Source organism: Corapipo altera, unplaced genomic scaffold, assembly GCF_003945725.1.
Source record: "Corapipo altera isolate COAL_440 unplaced genomic scaffold, ASM394572v1 23, whole genome shotgun sequence".
Taxonomy (NCBI): domain Eukaryota; kingdom Metazoa; phylum Chordata; class Aves; order Passeriformes; family Pipridae; genus Corapipo; species Corapipo altera.
This window is the reverse complement of record NW_020884878.1, coordinates 7,435,165-7,455,606: the sequence shown is the minus strand read 5'-3', so window position 1 is coordinate 7,455,606 and position 20,442 is coordinate 7,435,165. Positions and strand designations below refer to the sequence as shown.

General features: G+C 36.6%; 1 protein-coding gene across 10 annotated transcripts in view; it reads left to right on the top strand.

Annotated features, from left to right (window-relative positions):
- EML1 (EMAP like 1) overlaps positions 1-20,442 on the top strand; it is an 81,459-nt gene that overhangs the window by 20,081 nt on the left and 40,936 nt on the right. For 3 of the 10 annotated variants that reach the window (XM_027637743.1, XM_027637749.1, XM_027637748.1), the window contains exons 2-4: positions 7,263-7,445; positions 10,322-10,384; positions 12,706-12,838. In XM_027637743.1, coding sequence (XP_027493544.1) covers positions 7,263-7,445; positions 10,322-10,384; positions 12,706-12,838 — 379 coding nt within the window. Of the gene's footprint in view, positions 1-7,262; positions 7,446-10,321; positions 10,385-12,705; positions 12,839-18,517; positions 18,566-20,442 lie in introns of those variants that run through there. The other 7 variants (XM_027637745.1, XM_027637754.1, XM_027637746.1 and 4 more) reach the window with 5 other exon arrangements.

Sequence of the window (20,442 nt, the reverse complement as noted above, 5' to 3'; positions counted from 1 at the left end):
GGAGTCACTTTTTTCAAATTACTATCCTTGCATTATTATTATTCTATGGAGGGTCATCTTTAATCCCCTGGTTTCTGTTCACAGTGCTGGCTTTTGGGGTTTATTTTAATGGTATGGGCTGATCCCAGTGTAATGTGAGGGATTATAAGTGGTTAAAACATTTTCTATTGATCTCTGTATCTGACAGAGCCAGCACAGTAATTCTGAACTGTAAAGCATTTACACTGATAGACCTCTTCTGGGGAAAATTCCTCTAATTTACTGATGTGTCAAAAATTCCTTCCATCTTCCACTTAAGCACTATTGGGGAAGATAATTTTTAACTGGTTGATTTCCAAGTAGAAGCTCATCTGCAATCTGCTTGGGAAAAAGTAGTAAGCTGCTGACTATAGGTCAACAGCTACAGGCAGGCCAAGGGCACGTGCTTATAATTTTGCTGCAGTGATTCCTGACTAATTAGCCACAAGGAACTTTCTGAGAATTTTGTGTTTTCTTCTCTCCCATTTTGTTAATGAATGCAGTGCACCCAGCTGTGAGGCTCTGAGTGATGATTGCTATTATTTATCCTTTCAAATTCTGCCTCTAATTTTAGGAAATTATGTTCCCTGTTCTTTAAGTTTCTAGTGGTAAAACTGTAAAAGGACAAGTTATTCCTTCAGTGCGTGTTAGGAAATACAGTAATAAGATTTTATAAATACTGGACTACAATAGCTATCTATATTAGAGGAGGGAATATACTGTTCACAAAAATAACCATCTGTAGTCCGTATTAGTAGATGAACAAATATTTGTATTATTATTTTTTAATTAGAATGATTTAGGAGTGGTCTGTTCTCAAAAGATGATGCTTTACATTACTGTTAATATGGTTCCCAGTGCAGTCTGGAGTAGGGCATTAGGTGGATGTGCGGGTTAGAGTTCTCTCCTTCCCGTTTCCTCCTACACATATATACCTTGTGAGGACATGGAAAAACTAATCTGTCTGTTCAGATTACTTAATGTGAGATGTACCTGATTGTACCCAACTAGGGCATCTCCTTGCATTGCTAATCGCTCTTAGGAGCATGCATTAGAATACGGAATGAACTGAAAAGTTGTCCTACCTGTTCAGAAATGGTATGTGTATATAGATTAGATGTAATTTCTTTTTCCTCATAATCAAAACTTTCCACATAATAAAGCATAAAAAAGCATACTTTTATCCTATTATATATCCTTTTATAGCAAAACACAGTTAAAAAGATTAGACATTCAGCTGACAACCAGTTTTGATTTCTAGAACTTCAGGTAAAGCAACAGCATCTACAGTTTTATCTCTAGTTAAAAAAATCTGTCTTTTTTTTTTTTCCCCCCAGCCACACAAAATAACAAGATTAAATAGGATAACATTATTTTGGGCTTTAAATCCACTTGCTTCTCACAGTGGAAAGCTCTAATCTGGTCAAAACAGGGTCTAGCAGACTAGTCCAGCATGTACGAAGACTTTACGATAAGCTGTTGCCCATATGTGTTGTCACTGTCCCCAGGAGGCAAGCCTGGAGGGCTGCTGCTGTGTTTCAGGTAGGGTACAATGTTTTGCATTAGAAAAGTGAACGCGGAGGAAAGATATTTAGTCTGTGAAATACTGTCGACACTAATCTTTTAAACAAAGGGGCTTGGTGTGGCGTTGTCAAAGGAAACTAAACCTGCTGTTGTATTTTCCCATTGTTCTCTTGTAGAGAGTCTTCTGGTCTGCAAATGACCGCTGACAGTATGCCACAGAAATTGCCACAGGGAGAATACTTGGTACTTTCCAGATCTTGCATGGAAGCCTGGCAACAACGTTGAGCTGCGTTCCCCTGTTTCTGTGGCACAGTGAACTGCTTGTGTTCCTTTTGCGAGAAGTTGGATGGCTGTCTCTCTCTTCCCCGTTCTCCTTTTTCTCTCTGTTGCTGTCAGCTCAGACACACTGTATCTATCAAATTACTTGTCTGTCTGACTTCTGTGCCCCAGACTCAAAGATGCGTGAAATGAACTCAAAAGGGAGGGCAGGATTTTGAAGATGTCGGAGATGCCTGCCACAGAGGGATGTTTTTCTGCACTCCTAGAGTTTCAGGCTAAACGTACAGACTCAAGAGAGGTGAAGCAAAGAGGTCGTTTGAAAGTTGGTGGTAGTGTGACTCCAGGAGAGCTTGAAGGAAATAGTTCAAGTTTCTCAATTACTTGCATGAGATCTCAGGGATGGTGTGGGAAAAGAAGGGGAAGCTGCCAAATGTGTACTGAGTGACATGTGCCCCATCTGACAGTTTTGTAGTTAGTGGAGTCAGAAAACCATGGGCCTTTATTGGTGGAAAAATGTTTCTGGAAGTGTAGCATCTTTAGTGTTCTTAATTGCTTGCTAGTGTACTGGGTCAAATTCAGTGTATACATGTCCCTGTCTGAATTCATCTGCAGGATTGTAGAGGTTTTGTTTGCTTATTTTTTATTAAATACTACTTTTAACTTTCTCTCTTTTGGTGGCATGGCTTTCTTAATAGCTACTGTGTTCTGTCATGGAGTTTGCTGCCTGCTGGGGTAGAGAATTCCCTTCTGTCCATGTGCATGTTTAATAAGGCTCTAATAGTGGCCCTGAAGTTTCATAGCAATTGCCAAGGAATGTAAATACTTGTACCAATTCATTTCAGAAGTGCAGAACGTGACACACTTACTGATATCTCTGTGACGGAAAGTGTTCCTACCAGTTGAGCTCAATTCAGGCTTGCTGGCACAATCTGTATCTTTATTCTAGAAGAAGAGCTTCTCTGTGTGTGGGTGATGCTGCCTTTTCACTGCTATCCTTTGCCATGTTTTCCATCATGTGGGTTATCTTTAATTTTTACCAAAGACCACTACTGGAATTTGCTATCCTCTGAAGGCTTACATTTTCTTTCCTGATATCCTGCAGAGTACCTAATACAGGGACAACTCTGCAAATACTTTGAGATGCTGCTTTTAAAGTGTATTATAAAAGTGTCTAGCTACCGCAGTTGCAAACAAGTTTGGAAGGACTTCATGTACAATTTTATCCTGTTAATTAGTGCTCCAAAGAGGCCATGTAGATTGAATAAACTCAAATTTTTTTGCCAGTCTTTTGAGAATTGGTACCTAATGTTTCCACTGCAAAGTCAGCTGCTGTGGTCTGAGCTGGACAAGACAGCCTCAAAATTAATGTCTGCATAATTCAAAGGTGGAATATGTTTAATGAAGTAGTTCTTCTGGGTGGGGGGAACCAGGGGAAATGCCAAGTCTATTTTAATTATTTCCTACACCATTAAGATTTAGGTTTTTCAGAAGGTAAAAATTATAGAAAATAGTATGCATTTTAATAGGCTTCCTTCTAACTAATAGTGTTAAGTACATAATTTTTCTTCAACCTACATACAGTGAAATAGTATTGAAATCATTCTTGTAAACAGCATACATGTCCTGTTGTTGGCTTTGCTTCAGCTGTTTCTTCACATTTGGCTAAGCTCAAGTAATAAATTGCTGAAAAACTGGAGTACACTCTGGAAGCAGATTAATCATCTGACTCAGTATTGTCTTTTAGTTTGCCACGAGAAATCTTTCCAATCTATGAGATCATGGATTAGCTGGTTGGAAAATTTAAAGAGGGGCATGTAGCACATTCCCTTTTTTTGCTGCCTTCCCTTTGAAACCTGCAGAATCTCAGCAAAGCAAAACTGACGAATGACTCTTCCTTCCAAGTTTTACCACAAATATGTATTACCATCTGAATTGATACCTCCTCGTTTTATCTAATTTTGGACGTTGTAGGTGGCATTTATCTCACAAGGTGTAGATTTACTCCCTGCCTGCAACAGTGGGGCTGGGATCTCTAAGGTCCCTTCCAACCCAAACCATTCTATAATTTACATGTTTGATACTTATGATTTAGACTTGCCTTAAAATCTGTGAAAAGAAATGAATGCTTGTAGAAAGTGACTCACTGCAGATTTCTAAAAACATGTTGCATAAACTTCTCTGTAAAGTTCTTTCTCTTCCCACTGATAAAAAGAGGTAATGATTAATTCTGTTGATGCTGCCCATGTGGGTGATACGATGTCTTTTTTTGCCTGTCTGTGGGCAAGGGGTGGTAGTGACTGATAAGTAGATCTAACACTTAAAGACAATTTGTTTGGATTTGTAGTCTCCTTCATATGCCTTTCCAAATTGCATTACAAATGTGTGCTAAAATATTCCTTGCAAGTGTCCTTTGCTGTGAGGATGAGTGGTACACTGCAGAGGCAGGTCACAAATTAGGCTAACGATACTGTTCTTGCTCGTGTGGGCAGAATAGGTGACATCTGATGTGACATTCTTGTTGTTGTTTTGTTAATTTATAGCATTAATTGTTTTTTTTTTTTCTCTTCTGATACCATACCACTTGGCTTACTTGGCTGTGTTGAAGTTGCAACTTTATTGCTCAACATACTGGGATACAGTGATCTCAATGGCAAGAACATTCCATCCTCTACTTGCATAACAAACAGGTTATGCTTATTTTATAATTGAACTTTGTATTCTTCAGAAAACATAGTTTTATTGTATTCTCTGTCTCTTTTCTAGCTTACTTGTATATGCATGCAGAGAGGAGGCAAAGTGAAGTGTTATTGGACTGGAAGAAATCTTGTATTCAGATACAATCTTCCTGAAAGTTGTTACAAATTTTATTCTTTTCTGCATCCTTGGAAGGGAGCTGCATCCGGTGGGATAACCACCATAAAAAACAAACAAGCTGTAGGTTACAGAAAAAGATGAGGGCTATGTTACAAAGAACCTGGAAGAATGATGATAGTGGAAGGCACAGACATGCTGTGAACAGAGGAGGGGTTTGCTGGTGCCTGTTGGTCAGTGAGGGTGAGAGGGGAAGAGTCACAGTGGCAACTGGGAGAAGGGGGAAGAAGGGACAGTGCTGGACATCTTAACAGTTGTTAGTGGGAGTGATTTCTTACAGGACTGTAAATAAACCAGTGCCACTGATTTAACACTTGAAGATTTATGTCTGGACAAAATTACTGTTTCTACACACTTAAAAATTACTGGAATTGATACTTTAGTGAGGATGTTTTCTTTTGTAACGAGGGCTAGAATCATTTTAACACCAACTGATTTTCCCCTGGGTTTCCTTCTCTGCCCTGATTTTGGGATTTGGCTCTTTCTTGTTGACTGAATTCAGAGGAAAACTATGCCTGATCGTATTGAATTTGGCAGAATGGCTGAAGTTTGAATTTGGCTTGTATTGGTTAAATCAAGCTTTTGATTTGGTTGCCTATTGTCCAGTATGCTAATCCGCGTTATTTCCAGCTGAGTTAAAGTGTAAAGTCATTAGAGCAGCGTGGGGCTTTTGTTTGTATGAGGAAAGGTTAAGTTCTGCAGGCAGCTCATACTGCTGCCAGCACTGCTGCAAATCTGAGTTTGGGGACTAATCACCTGTAACAGCTGCAGGACAGAGTCCTGAGCTGAGCAGAAATCTGATTAGGCCAAAGTTTGGAAAGCTTTGTCATGGAGAAAGTTTTTCAACTTTTTTCAGGAACTTGAGTTCTGATTTAGTTCGTTCAGAACCGGATACTTACCTTGCCATTATGTTCAGCCTAATAATATCCTAGTGCTGACATTTTAAATAAGTCCTGAAAATCCTATAACATAATTAACAATCAAAATTTAAACTGTGTTAGCCTGTGGCTATTTATGGACTGTCAGTATCATTATATTGTTTCTGAGTTGTTTCTAATTCGGTTTTTGGAAACCACAAATAGCTGTTGGGGGTGTGAAGGGTAAGGAAGCCAAAACTCAGCTGATTAGCAGATGTCAAAAACAATCTGTATGGGGGTGGAGAGGAGTAGATTGTTAAAAAAATTTAATGCAATTTTTCCCTAGAGCCTTATGATTTAAAGTATATATGCATTAACATTTTTTGGGTATGCTTTTAAATGTACTCAGAAACTGTTATTTTCCTTTTTAAAACACTTACTTTGTTTTAAAATTCATCAGGAGTTATTGTGCACAAACCATTTAACTTTTGTTTTATGCCCTTTTACAAAATAAGTGGAAAACTCTGGTTTGCAATGGAGGAGAAATAAGGACACAAGAATTGAAAACAAATACCAGCTTCTTCACAAAGAGAGCTCAGCTTTAACAGAAGAAATCCATGCTGCAGACTTGCATTAGAAATGAGTGAGAGGTCAATTATGATTGCAGATAGTAGCATAAATATCCATTTTTTTCTAGAGTACAATTGTCAATTGAAAGCTGTAATCCATGACAAACATTACTGAATATGATCCAGGAAGTTAGTACCCAATTTGGTTTTAGGTTTCAAAGCCACCTAGTTAAATAAAATTTTGCAGTGCTCTTTAAAAACTGCACTTTTTTTTTCTCTAATTGGTACTGACTTAGACATCTTTGGTGTTCCTTTTGTCTTCCCTTCTTCTTCTTTTTCCTAACTTAATATTGTAAGAAATTACAGTGTTTCTATGTGATAGGAGCTGCAGTGGAACAAAAGTGCTCATTTAGGAAAAATATTCTTATTACTAGTTTTGAGTGGAAAGAACATGTAGTCCTCATCAGGGAGTCACAGGCTTAAAGCTTCTGTGGGTTATTTCCAAATAATGGGTGCATTCATTGTATGCAAAGTAATTACCCTTTTAAGAATTTGCAGGCTTAGAGTACAATTACTGAGTAATTCTGAATTTATTTAGGTCTTTATTTCAGTCGGAGGGAATGTTCTCAAAGCTGGTGGTATAAACTAAGAGTTAGCAGATGGGGTTAGTATCTATTCTCCAGTCTGTGGATGATAACTTGAAAAAGTGTAAGCCTGTCTGTTGCTTACATATGTATAATGTACCTTTATCACATGTATGAGAAGGAAAACTCTGGAAGGGTATGTAGCATATCAGAGAATGTAGCTCTCTACCTGACAGTGTCAGAATGTTGTGTTGAGCAGAACAGTGAAGGGCGATGATTGATCACTGCAGTTCAGACATGTAGATAATTGGTAGTGGGGCCCAATTAACAAGTGACCCTGAAGCCAACCTCATCATCACATCTTACTCAAGTGCTCATCTTCTTTATTTGGTTATTTATTTTTATTTCCATCTCTTCCTTTTGGTCACTTAAAAACTTTCTTCCTCAAGAGGTCATCAGGTCTGAGAAAAGCCTTCCTTTTTCCTGCAGCCAGTTAGGTAAGGTATTCCTTGATGGCTGTCCATTATTGACAATGCATTTTTTTCTGCTGTTTTGCTCAGATGACAGTGCCTCTGCTGCAAGCAGTATGGAGGTAACAGATCGCATTGCCTCTCTGGAGCAGCGTGTCCAGATGCAGGAAGATGACATCCAGCTGCTCAAATCTGCCCTTGCTGATGTGGTCCGACGCTTGAACATTACAGAGGAACAGCAGGCCATGCAGAACAAGAAAGGACCTACCAAAGGTTTGCATTTCAAATAGATGTAAAATAGGTGGTGCAATTCAATGAGTGTTTTGTGTGTATTAAAATAGGTTGTTCTTTACATCTTGAAATACTCAAACTCAGCAAACCATACTCTAAATGAAATACATTTGGACTTTACCCTGTTAAAGAGAACACATAAAAATCCAAATGTTTAAATCTATGGTCTACAGTTTATATGAACCAGCAAAGTATTTACATGTTCTTAGTGCTTAATCCACAATCTAAATTTAACCATTGCTACCACTTCTTTACTTTTGATCAAGATTAGTTTATAAAATCTTTAGAGAGTACATTGTTTTCTGTGAATGAAACTCCTAATAGGTTGGGGGTTTTTTAATCTGAAAAATGAATTAAACTTAAGTAAAATAGCATTAAAATTAAATTGAAAGTATCTTAAGTGTCTTTGGATGATGCAGACATAAGACAACTCTAAGCCAGCACAGAAGTGACATGACTGAGGAGATGGTGCAACACCAAGTGCTCAACTATGGAGGAAAGGTAGAGCTGTGGTTGTTGCCTGACCATGTTCCAGAGCAGCAGATCCAGAGCCAGCAAGGTGCCAGGTGTGACAGAATGTTGTGCTGTGTCACATGTGCCACAGTGTGCTCTCTCATGGTTCCTGCTCTGCGGGAACAGGTTTGTCTGTGCAGAGATCAGCAAAGGTAGACTTGAACATCCAGCGCTTCACAGTTATAAAGGTTGGCTAAAACCCAACCAGTGTGATTTACTGTAGTCTGTGAGGCCACAGAGGCCTGGGACACTGCCTATGTTCAGCTTAGCAGAAATGCACAAAGTATTTTTGAGAGGTCTTAGGAGTAAGAATAGTAGAAAGTAAGTATGACTGACCTCACAGGCTCTCTGTTGTCTAAGTTAAGAAATTGTTTCTTTTGGGGTACTGATATATAAGACAAAACCTTAATTTGCATCAGAAGTATGTTATGTAATTATGGATTAGTACTTTTCTCAGATGGAAGTTAGGACTTTCTTTCATCTCAATTATGTATTTGTGACTTTGCAACAGTCAGCTTTCAAATTCAGTTTTGGCATCGATTTAACAGACTAGGTAGGGAACCACTTAATTAATTTGCTGAACTGAGATGTCATGTTTGTCACAAAGTTTTGTATCAGGAGATGAGGAAAGGTCAAAGGGACATAACTAAAGAGCCAAATTATTAGTTGGTTGTATATCATGCTAGTTGTCAGACAGAACATGCAGTAAATATCTGTTATCTTGTTCTTGTGTACTCTTCCCTTTCCGTTGTCATCTCCTCATTTTGTCTTTTATTGAAAAAAAATTAAATATCAGATAAGTTAAATGTTGCTAAAGATTGCCTCCACTGTGATAAAATGTTGTACAAGGGATTAAGAGGGTTCATGTTGCCTGTAAAATAGATATTATCTGATGTGTGGAGGAAATAAAGTCTAGTAATTATTACCGAGTTGTAACCAAATCTGTTCTTCTTGCCCACTGGCTTTACTTAGCAAAATATGGACCAGATTTTCATGGATTCTGTGAGCAGAGATAAACTCTAAATCAGGAGAGGCTTTCTTGGTCATGGCAGATCATTAGAGCCATAGTTCAACATACATTGAAGAAAAGCTGCTGTAAGCCTTTCCCTCTGCCTTCTGTGGATGGTTTTGTGGGTCTTTTGGTTGTTTGTGGTTTGTTTTTTTTTTTTAAATGTATATATGACATGACTGCTTCTTACCATGTGTATGTAATTACAGTGTAAGAAGTTTTGCTGTAATGATGCAAATGGAGGACTACAAATCTTAATTGCTCTTCCATTGCAAACTACCAAAATGAGTCCTGGTACTTGCCAACTAAACCAACCTAATTTCTGGAAATAATTACTATTGTGACAGTTTATGTAAAGAACTTTAATTTTTCTGTACATCAGCTGTGTCAGTGTAGTCAACCTTATTAAACATGAGTTATAAACATGAAAGAGAATCTGAAGTATTCCAATTACTTGTTTCTTCCAGCTGTTTTGTCAAATATGGTACATTTTACATGATGGCCTGTCTTTCCTATAGTAGGCACAACTACTGTGTAACAAATTATATACAATTACTTAGCATAAGTATTTTAGCTAGCAATAGGGTTACAGAGACTCTTGATCGAGACTGCAAGGAGAGGGGTTTGCTTAGACAAGGGAGGAGCTGGAGTGGTGGCTTCTCGTGCTTTACCACTTGGGCTGCATGGACAGGATCTGTTTACTTTATCATTTAATGACTGATTCCACATTGGGTATTTTATAAAGTGGAATAAGGTCTCAGAATGTCACAGAATTCTTGTCCATGCAAACTGGGGTTGGAAGCATACTGTCTGCTGCTGTTTTCATTTGATCCACAGATGAAGTATATCAGGATTAAAAGTGTGTATGTGTTTGGGGATCTCCGTGCCTTTGGAAAAACAGGTTTCTCAGTACTGTTTAAAGTCTGGAACAAGAAGCTTCATGGGCAAATTACTTTGTTTTTCTTAGTACTTCAGATTTAAACTTGATTTAAAGATTTCAACTTTCAGACTTTCAAATCTATAATGGAAAAATATTGAGCTTGTTACCAGTCTTTGTGTGTGTTCTTGTTCTAGACTTGAGCTAAGCAGCTTAAAAGCAGTGTACATCATGGAAAGGGAGTGGCTTATTGGTCCATTTGTGGAACTCCTTCACTAATGTGTTTTGAGTTTTTGTTTAGTTTTTTCTTTATTATTATTTTTTCCTCCTTCTTTATTTAATTCAACTACTTGGTGGAGTTCAGTATGGCTTCCTGCCTTTGTTTCACCTGTGTTTGTTGTTCTTTCCTTTTGCAATTTTTGGTTTGTTTGTAAACTTAACAGCCCTATTAATCCATAGATCAGAGTATGATTAAAAAAGCTGCTGCTGAGGCTGATAAACTTGTCAGTCCTGCTACCACAGGTAAGATCTTGAAGCACCAGATCTTAAAAATAATCACTACTGACAAAGCAATCATAACAATGTGTTTGAGTTACTGACTTCTAACAGCAGTGGCATGTTTGGGGTTGTGTGACTTTGATGCCAGTTACCACTGGTGTGAACTAGGTGTTGTAAATAAAACTAAATAGCTCCAGAGTAAACAGAGGATTAATTGAATAATGCATAGTTTTTCTGTGTGCTATGTAACAGTTTCATGGTGTTGTTTTCTACACTAGATGACCTCTAGTTCCAGGAGTGTGGATTGTGGGTTGGTGCTGGATTTGAAGCAAACTCTCTGTTAAAGGTTGTGAGGTTTATTTCTGGCTGCTGCTAGTTTTGATTTCATAAGGTTAGGAGAGTAAGCACACTCCAACTGGTTCACTCCAGCTACTTTTTAAATAGACTTTTTTTTATATAACTATAAAGAAGGAAAATATTTTAATCATTTATTTATGTAACTTTAATTGCTGTTCTAATTTGTCATCTCAAAGCCTCAATTAAGTTTTGTGAGCTACGGAAAGTTTGCCAGGAAACAAGTCCACGGCTGCTCAACTGTAGCTACCTGTGATTCTGTAGTGTGCAGCAGATTCAGTTTTATACATACAGATTAATTATGGCAGTGCAGCAATTAGTCAGGAGACAAGCAGCAGAACATCCAGCACAAAACTGTAAAAAGAATTTAACTTGGAAAAATGAATACTGTAGAAGTAAATGGAATTATGATATCTGAATCTCTTAATAAAAAAAATAGAGGCATGAGAAGCCAAGTAAATTCTACACAAAATTAATCTGTTAAAATAGATCATGAAAGCCGGGGCTGGAAGGCATCCTCAGTGAGCATGGAGGAAATTTTATTCCTTTTTTATGTCTGTTGACCTGTTTTCCTATCATCATTCACTCTTCTAAGCCAAATGAGCCTCATTCCTTTGGTATTTCCATATAGGTTGTTTTCTGAATTTCTCTCCTCTGAACAAATAAATAATGAATACATAACAAGTAAGTGTGTATTCTAACAAAGTTTTAAGAGACAATTTGTCTTGAAAGTTGCATTCCCTAGTAGATCATATTTACTGACCTAATCTTCTCAAGGCACAGACTTTCAGATCTGTCTTCTTTTGTTCAATATATGAAAACTTCAGATGAACAAGTCAATAAATATTTGCTGTCAGTGCTACAATAAGATGTTACAATATAACTTAGGACTGTATACAATTGGTAGTTTCAGTTTAGCTTTTTAGATCTCTTATCCTTGGCACTCTTTCTTCGAAGAACATTTTATAGGTATTCTCTGTGCCATCCTCTCCAGCTTCAGTGAAATTTTATCTTATGTTCCTAAAGTGACTTGTGACTGCTGCCTTCTCTCAGGTGGTGTTTGAACCCAGAGGCTTCTGGCACCTTTACAAAGCAGGCTTGTAATACAAAGTCCTGTCAAATTTCAAGTGATTCAAGCTTTTTTTTCCCTGTTGTAGAGAGAGCATTAGTCATGTTTGTATCTGTGTTTCGAGGCTATGACCCACAGTAGTTTTCATGTTTGTACTCACTGCTTGCAGTTTTAAACACTGTTTTGTAACTAACTTTTACTTGAATGGGACTTTTCTGTTATTCTAATATTAATTACAGCTATGACATGTATATCCTTTTTTGAGCCAACATTTGATCAGAAGAACGTAGGTAGATAATGCTGGCTTATTAACTCCACTGTTCTGCTGATTTCAATTGCTTTTTCTGAATAAAGGGTACAATTCCTTTTTGTCAAACATAAGCCCACATTCTTTGAAAGAACACCTTTTTTGGGGAATAGGGATTTCTTAATAGATAATTTGCTTGTCAAAAACCTTCAGGAGTACTGAGGAGTGAAGAGCAGGAGTTACTGGGATGACAACTTGCCTTCATTTCTAGCACTTATCTGGACACTATCCAGACTTATGCTGTTTGGAGAGAGCAGGATTGTTTTTGATGGCAACAACTGCTTTTGTGCTTACCAGTAAGCTCCTTGATCTAGGACAGAATTTTACAGATGAGAGAGGTTATAGAATTGTGTGCTTAAACCATAAGCTATGATTGACTTGATAAGATTGTTGTTGTTATTGTTATTGTTATTATTATTATTATTATTATTAAATATTTAATAATAATAAATTCCTAATTGTTAAAACCCTCATCTGTGCTGAATTTGGCAATAGTGAAACAAAAATGGCACACTACATAGATAATTTAAAATACTCTAATGTAGTTTGCTGAGGGGAAAAAAAAAACAGAGAAGCGAATGAAAACAATGATTTTGTCTTATGCTTGTTTAACAGCAAGACCACTGGTACAAACCCTGCCTTTAAGGACTACAGTTAATAATGGAACTGTGTTACCAAAGAAACCAAGTGGCTCTTTACCTTCTCCATCAGGAACCAGAAAGGAGACTGTACCACCAACAGCAAAAAGGTAGGCATCTATGAGAAACCTTCTAACCATAGAATTGAAAACATGATATAGCTTCTCTTTTAACCTTCTAGATATGTAGTTTTTCTTACTTGCAAAGCAGCAGTTTAAATATTCAGTTCAGAAAGAAAAGTAGATGTATTTCATTCTAAGAGGGTTTACATTTATTCATCCTAATTACAGTTAAGGTTTTTACCATGAGTATTGAAAGAATGCACAAAGCTTGGTCTTACTGGTTTGTGTTGTTTTCTTGCTAGTAGAGTCTAGCACAAAGAGAATAAAGAATTTCTACTGTGCTGTTGCCCAACATGATGTGAAAAGTAGTGCAAGAATTCTTTTAGTAGCTAGTAGAAAAGACATAATCTGCAGAGAAACTGGGCTATCATTACAAATCAGTGTGTTACCTTTGGTGGTTTTCTCTCACTAAGAAAATTATCATAGAAACTGCCTGTGCAGTGTTAGAAGCATCTTGGGGAGGAGGAAAATTCTGTGCCTAACACATATTTATGCAAATGAAAACATCCATCTTTAGGTATCTTACCATTAGCATGTATTTAAGTCCTTTTAAAAATTACTACCCTGTCTCAATGTGCTTTGTGTGTAGTTGTTTTTAAGTAGGCTAAATGTTTCATACATCTAGGTTATAAGGAATGGAATGGACTGGGTGAAGCAAGTTCAAGTTATATGTGGCAGTTATTGTGGTGCTAATCTGCTGCAGGGTTTGTCTGTAAAGGATCATAGTGTGGGGTTTTGGGGTTTTTTTGGTACATTTCTTTTGTGTGTCATCATCATCTTTTTGTAGTGTTGATGCTGTCAGCTCTGAGGAGGGCAGGTTGTAGACATGAGAGCATTAACCTCCTGAGATCTGAGGTCTCTCTTGTAAAGAGAATTTTTCCTTAAAGGGGAGATGGTGACTAAGGATATGTGACTTAATTACTGTGTTGAAGGGGATTGATTTTCAGGAAACTCCAGGTTTTGTTATTGTAGAGAAGAGAGAAGCTATCCTGCACACAATTAAAATTGGAAAATACCATATTTGTTTGTGCCACAGAAATGAACTCCTGTGAGCTCTTATGAGCTGGAGCTCACTGCAGCTGTAGGTTTTGGCAGGCTGGCCTGAACAGGCCCTTAAGATAAGAGCAGGAAACCAAATACTGTCTAAACTGTTCCATTATCAGAATTATATTATCAGAAATTTGAAAATGGGTGAAAGAACTTGCCTTTTAGAAAAAGAAAATTTATTTGTGTTTAAAAAGGAGTACTATTTTGTATATACTGAATTTTAAAACACTTTTTTTTTGTATACAAAGTATTTTTTTCTTAATAATTCTTGTAATTTCATTCTCCCTAATTAAGTTTCAAGAGTAATTCTAAAACCTGTGGGAGCACAAGCGTTGGCAACTTCACCTGCGTACAGAGGATGTGATTCCTGAGTCTCTCTGCTCTGTCTGTAAGGTTCAGCATAGGACTTTCTGCCCCAGAATAAGGTGGATGAAGTGCAGATCAGGATCATACTTGTGCTTTCTCTATTCTGGGCATAGAGAAATCCTTTACGTAATTCAAGTTGTCCATCTAGTATTGCCTGCAGCCTGTAGGCATTATCCTAGCTTAGGATCTCTGTGGATAAGTGACACCATGCAGCCTTTCCACCTAACCCATGTGCAGTCTGGATACCCAGAGTGGGAGTGGGAAAGTCTTTATAGAACATCATTAGGGAGTATTTTTAGACAGTCTTGGTTCCTGGATGAGAAATTCTTCCACAGGATAAATATTTAATGTCCTTTTATTATACTTTGTCTCTTCTCTTTGCTGAAGAAGCTTGGCTGAAGTTGCTTTAAATATGCAGCATGAAAATATATATTCAGTTTTGGAAAAGTAAAAATACGCTTGGGCAGTTTTGCTGAACTAGGTGGACACTTATTAAGAGTATTTAGGAGAGCAGGGTTACTTCACGTCCTGAAAAAAACAGTCATAAATTAGGGTGTTGTGGAATTACTGTTCCCTTCAAATGCTCTAGAGTTCTGTGTTGATTGTCTTTAATATGCAAATGTTGTTCTTTAATGTTACTTTTATTAAAGTATATTAAAGCGTATTTCTGGGCCTTTCCTATAAATATATTTCAAGAGGAAGATAATGGAATGGTAAGGAACTACTGTACAAAACTTCATTTTGATAAATTATTCTCTAATCATTTGATAATAAACCTTAAAGTAACTGATGGGATATCATGGTTTTACAGTGTATAGTGTTCAACATATTCAGTATTCAAAGATGATACAGTAAGTGTTCCAAATAGCTTTCTTGTAAACAGTCAAGTAGACTAATTCATTATGCATCCATTAGGATGAATTAATTCACATATTTATATTGGACCCTTCTTCCGTCAGGAACTATATCTGTTTATGCATAAAACAGTAATGGAAATACATCAGCAATATCAAATACTGTCCTTTTTCAAGGAGTAGGATTTGTTTATTTGTGTTAGGAGCTTCTTTCAGTGTTGCACAGTTTATAGATGGTGTGAAACTTTGAATGATTTTTTTCAATTCTGAAGTCTGCTAAGCAGTGCTCTCTTCTTATAAACTGACCTCAGAACTACAGCTAATTTGCAGTGTAGGTATTCTTTAGTCCATAATATGGTCATGTGGCACAGCAGCTCTAAATAGTATTAAGTGTTTATAGATGTTTTAGAACCTAATTTCTGCTTGGATGCTTTTAGTAGTTTTCCTATACTACATAGGTGCTGAATTGAAAATTTTGAAATTTTTCAAAATATGAAAAAAGATAAAATTCAAAAAGTAAAAGAAAAGCTAAAAACAACAGTAAGAAAGGAATTTTTTTTTTTTTTTTTTTTGCTGAGACATCTTCTAAACTTTTGGTCTGCTGCTGGGATTGACAAATATCTGCTTGGATTACTGTAGTAGAAAATGTAATTTTCCATTTTTTTCTTTCCTGTGACCTTTTTTTCAAAAGAAAATCCAGGTGAATGGGATCCTTCACACATGTTTTACTGAACTGCCATATGAAAAGTGGGCTTACAATCAAATAATTTCTGATTCCTCTGTTCTCTGATACTTTCACAATTTAGGTTGAGTGTATGATGTCCAATTGAGATGACATCAGTCTGTGTCTTGAAACAGTATGTTGTGCATTGTATATGTAAATAAATGCAAATAGTCTGTGTGGGTATTAGGTGTGCATCCATACATTCCACTGCTTAGAAATGGATGTATTTACTGCTATGTCTGCAGACACAATCTCATTTCATACAATAGCTGTATTAAATGTGTTGGTTAACTCACTTGAACCCACCCGTTGGTATACGGTTTATCTGCCTTGCTGGATTACCAAGGAGATGTGGTTCAGAGTTCACTACATTTTCTGATTTCCCATTTAATATTTGAAATGGAAATGACTTCTTCTGACAGGAATGTAAAACTGGAGGTAATAAAAAAGACTCCAGGCTGAAAGGGTGGAACTAGCAGGCTTTTATTTGAGTTCAGCCACATATTCTCTCAATGACCTTATGCAAATCATTTAACCTCTATGCATATTGCTTTTCCATATGTAAAATGTGTATCGCTGGATATCAGTAGGTTGTTAGAGGGTCTAATGTGATAATTAGATCCAGATCTTGCAAAGTGTTGAGTAACCTCAACTGACTCTGCCTTCAATTAGAATTGAGGGCACTAAACCCCCTTCAGCATTCAGATCTCATATAGTCAATACCCAATTATCCAAGTTAAGGAAGGAATGAAATAACCTGAATAGAGCAAAAGCACAAATCCAGATCATAGCTCAATTGGATTATAAAAACATATGGTGGTAATACAGTGCAAGATAGAAAACCTGGTGGTCCTGGAACCAAAAATTCTGGTTGAGCACCAAAGGCACTGCTGCACTCAGGTGCTAGGGGCCATGTGGACACCGCTGGACAGCTGTGGGTGCAAACCAGCTAACAAAGAGCTGAAGTGATTTCAAGATGGGCTGAACGATTTTAAGATGGGCTGAACAATCACCTGACACAGAGACACAATCAAGAATTGTCTGGCTTTTGTAAGGTGTTTCCACATTATCTTCACAAAAACTTTGATCAGAGGATTTGATTTTAGTTTTAATATATTTACTAATTTTATGATGTAGACGTGTATAGACTGTTTTGAGTACCAGCTTTCTGAATGCTGCCATAGTTTTATTCTGAACTTTGAGCTTAGAAAAATTATTTGAAATTTTCATTCTGAATAACATAAGTTTAGACTATCATGAGCAGAGCTTTCCCTTCCCTCTGCGCTCTTCCTTTTGCATGTAATGTGGCTTGAAGTTTGCTGCTTAAGACTGAAGTTGTCTTTGGAATTTGGCCAGCACATAGTAGTAATGTTTTGTGTTCCCTATTAAAATCTAGGTTTTTGTGACTCGTCTAGGATAGCTTTGTTTCCAAGAGTTGAGGGGGAAAAAGGAAAAAAAAAAAAATAAAGGAGGAGAATGCAGACAGTACCTTTCCCAGTAGGGATGCTGCTGCAGGCTGCAAGCTAGCACATACTTTGCCTTTCAAAAGAAGACAATCAGTCATTCTTTCTCCCCCAGCAGATTGTGAAGTATTACAATGGTGTAAAACTCTGACAATGGAGATCAAAAGGAAGAAGCAGGAACAAAGAAAACATAAAGAGCTTTGTTTGTAGGGAGAATAAAATACTTTTATATGATAAATTCCTGTTCTTCTAAACTCTAAACACATGGCCCCTAGGAAATTGTTCAGTCGCCTGGAATTAATGTTTGCTTTCTGTTCTGGGGGCAGCGATGGTTTGTAACTGGCACACACACAAACTCTTTATCAAACCTGCAATTAAGTGTTCTATTTAACACTTGACTCTCAAAGAAAATGTTTTAAAATAATCAGAATATAAATTAAAAAAGAAATTCCTCTCCATTGAACTTCAGGTGGCAAAACTATTTTGCCACTTCACAGTATCTCTAACAATTAAAGTTATTAGAGCATTTTGCTCAAAGGCATAATGAAATTAAAGTCATATGTAATTTCTGAATTTATTCTAATTGATTTAAATGAGGGTCAGAATGAGTGCTAGACAAGTTTCAAAATTTTAATGTCATCAGTTACTGTCTTAAGACATTATGTGTTGTTTTTTAATTTCTTTTATTAAAAAACTTCTATATTTTCCCAAATAATTTTGGTAATTAAGTATATACTTTTTAATTTTGACCAGATTTGTTCATCACAATTCAGTAATGCAACCACCTGAAACACTCATGCTATGCAGTGTATATGCACACATATATGAGGATTTATTTTCTTGTCTTTATTGTTGCTTTTTTAATGGTCTTTGTCTTCTAGCTGGATCATCTGTCTTGTTTCTTCTGATAGCCTCTTTGATTTTTATTTTATTTTGATTTTGAGTCGCTTTACAAATGGTCAGTCTATTGGGGCACTGCTGAGATTTTGTCATTCAAAGATACATTGGTGTTCTGAAATGTATGGTTTGAAATGATCAAACATCTGAGTCAATAAGCACTGTGTTGTTTACTCTTGCACGTGACTTCATATCTTGAAAGCATGCAATTATGTCTTTTAATGTAAGTCTTGTAAATGTCTTGTTTCCACATTTTATTGTTGCATTCACTTTTTATTCTGCTTTGTTTACGCACCTCTCAACCTGGATTAAGCAGGTCTGTGAATCTTCTCAATGCATGCAAACTGAAAAAACCTGCTCTAAGGTGAGGGATCCTTAATAGCTTTGTAGTGTTGAAATTCAGTTGTTTTTCCTTTCCGTTTCTTTTCAACACCTAGAAAGTGGCTGTTTTAGTACAAGCATTAACATGGTAGAACTGTAATTGTTATTGCCATTTTTAACATTTTCACAAGTACATGTTTAAAACTTTCTCATCATTGATAAATGCATTGCAAAATTTAGATAGTAATAATTTCAATGATAGTATCTGCATTATCTCATACTAACATAATTTTTATTATAGGGGTGTTAGACCACATTGCTGTCTTAAACAAATTAAAAATCATGTTACTGAATGTTAACTTTTTAAATAATTGAAAATGCACTCCTTTCGTATCACTGATGTGGAATTCAAATTCTGGAATCCAGTTATACTCTTACAAACCTGTAAGTTAAATGAATGCTTTCTGTAATTTTAAGTTCCTCCTCAGGTGACAGTGTATCTACTGTAGCCATGGATATAATCACTGGTGTTTAACACTATAGCTGCCAAATGTGTATATGCCAAAATTGAGTTAAAATAATGGAATTATAATCCTCTTTTCCAACCACCTGCTAATACTTGTCACTTGGCTTTTGTTGTTGTTGAAAGTTTAAAATAAAATTTGTCAGAAGATAGCATTACTAATCAGTTTAAGCAGTAATGGACATAAGCCAGAAGGGTTTAAAAGAATTCTGTCCTTGTGTAAAAGTAGTTTTTATACTGATATGAGACTTCATTATTCAGAAAGAAGATGGAATTACAGTTTTACATTTTAGTCGCACCCTTTCATTTTTTTATCCACTAGTTCATCTTTTGAATGTTGATAGCTATAAAAATAAAACCCCAGGCAACATTAAAATTATTTTCAAATTGCTTCTGTAACTTACATTTTTTCTAAGATTAGTATAATTTGATCATTTCCTTAATTTAATTTCAGTGTAGGCTGATGTTGACGCCTCTTTTGCTTAACCAGAAAAATATGCATCAACATCAACCTACGCTGAAATTTCCTTAACCAGGAAAAGATGCCAAAATAAAGGTTTGATCCTCCAAAATCACAGAGAGAGGATGGTTTTGAAATTACTGTATATAATAGTGGAAGGACTCATGCTAATAAATCTATTTCATGTGGAGTAAACATTTTCAATATCAAGACTATTTTTTTTTTAACTGGAGTAGTATTAAGTTGGATAATGTTATGAGATGCAAGGAGAACAGTTAAATGTTAACACTATATTCTTTAATTTACTAGCGAAGGTTTTGTCTTGCATTTGGCATTGAGATGACTTGGATGATGTTAGGCTAGTGTAGGAGACACATTTCTGAAATGAAGACAGAATTACATTCTTGTTGCTGTCTTTTCCCTTGCCCTATAAATGTGTTTTGTTCTGTGCCTGTCTGTAATTTTGCATTCTGCTTGCTCTCTTACATTGCTTTCTCTGCAGAAACAGTTTTTTTAATTTCAGCTTAATCATTTGAAGCTTGTTTTTATTACAAGAATGCAGCACTGAACATCTGTCCTACCATCGCATGTTCCAGAAGGTTTTTTTTGTCAAGCTACCTGAGGTGCATCTTAACATGCATCTGCTCTGCAGATCTGCCCCTGGATGGGGGCTACCTTCTTTTCAGAAGGCTGATTGCTTTGCAGAAAGACTCTGGTTTGGATGTTCCTGTTGTTTCTGTAGCTGAGCCTCAGCTAAGCAGTTGAAACATTCCCCTCCTTGCTGGTAAAAATACATGGGGGAGCAGGAATAAATATATTTAAAAAAAAACCCCAAACAATGAAGTGTATCAACGGTAGTGTACAGTTGGTAAGCTGAGCATTTTTTGACCAGGCAGAAAGGTCTGTCTTGTTTCCTGTAGTTATGAAGAGCCAACTT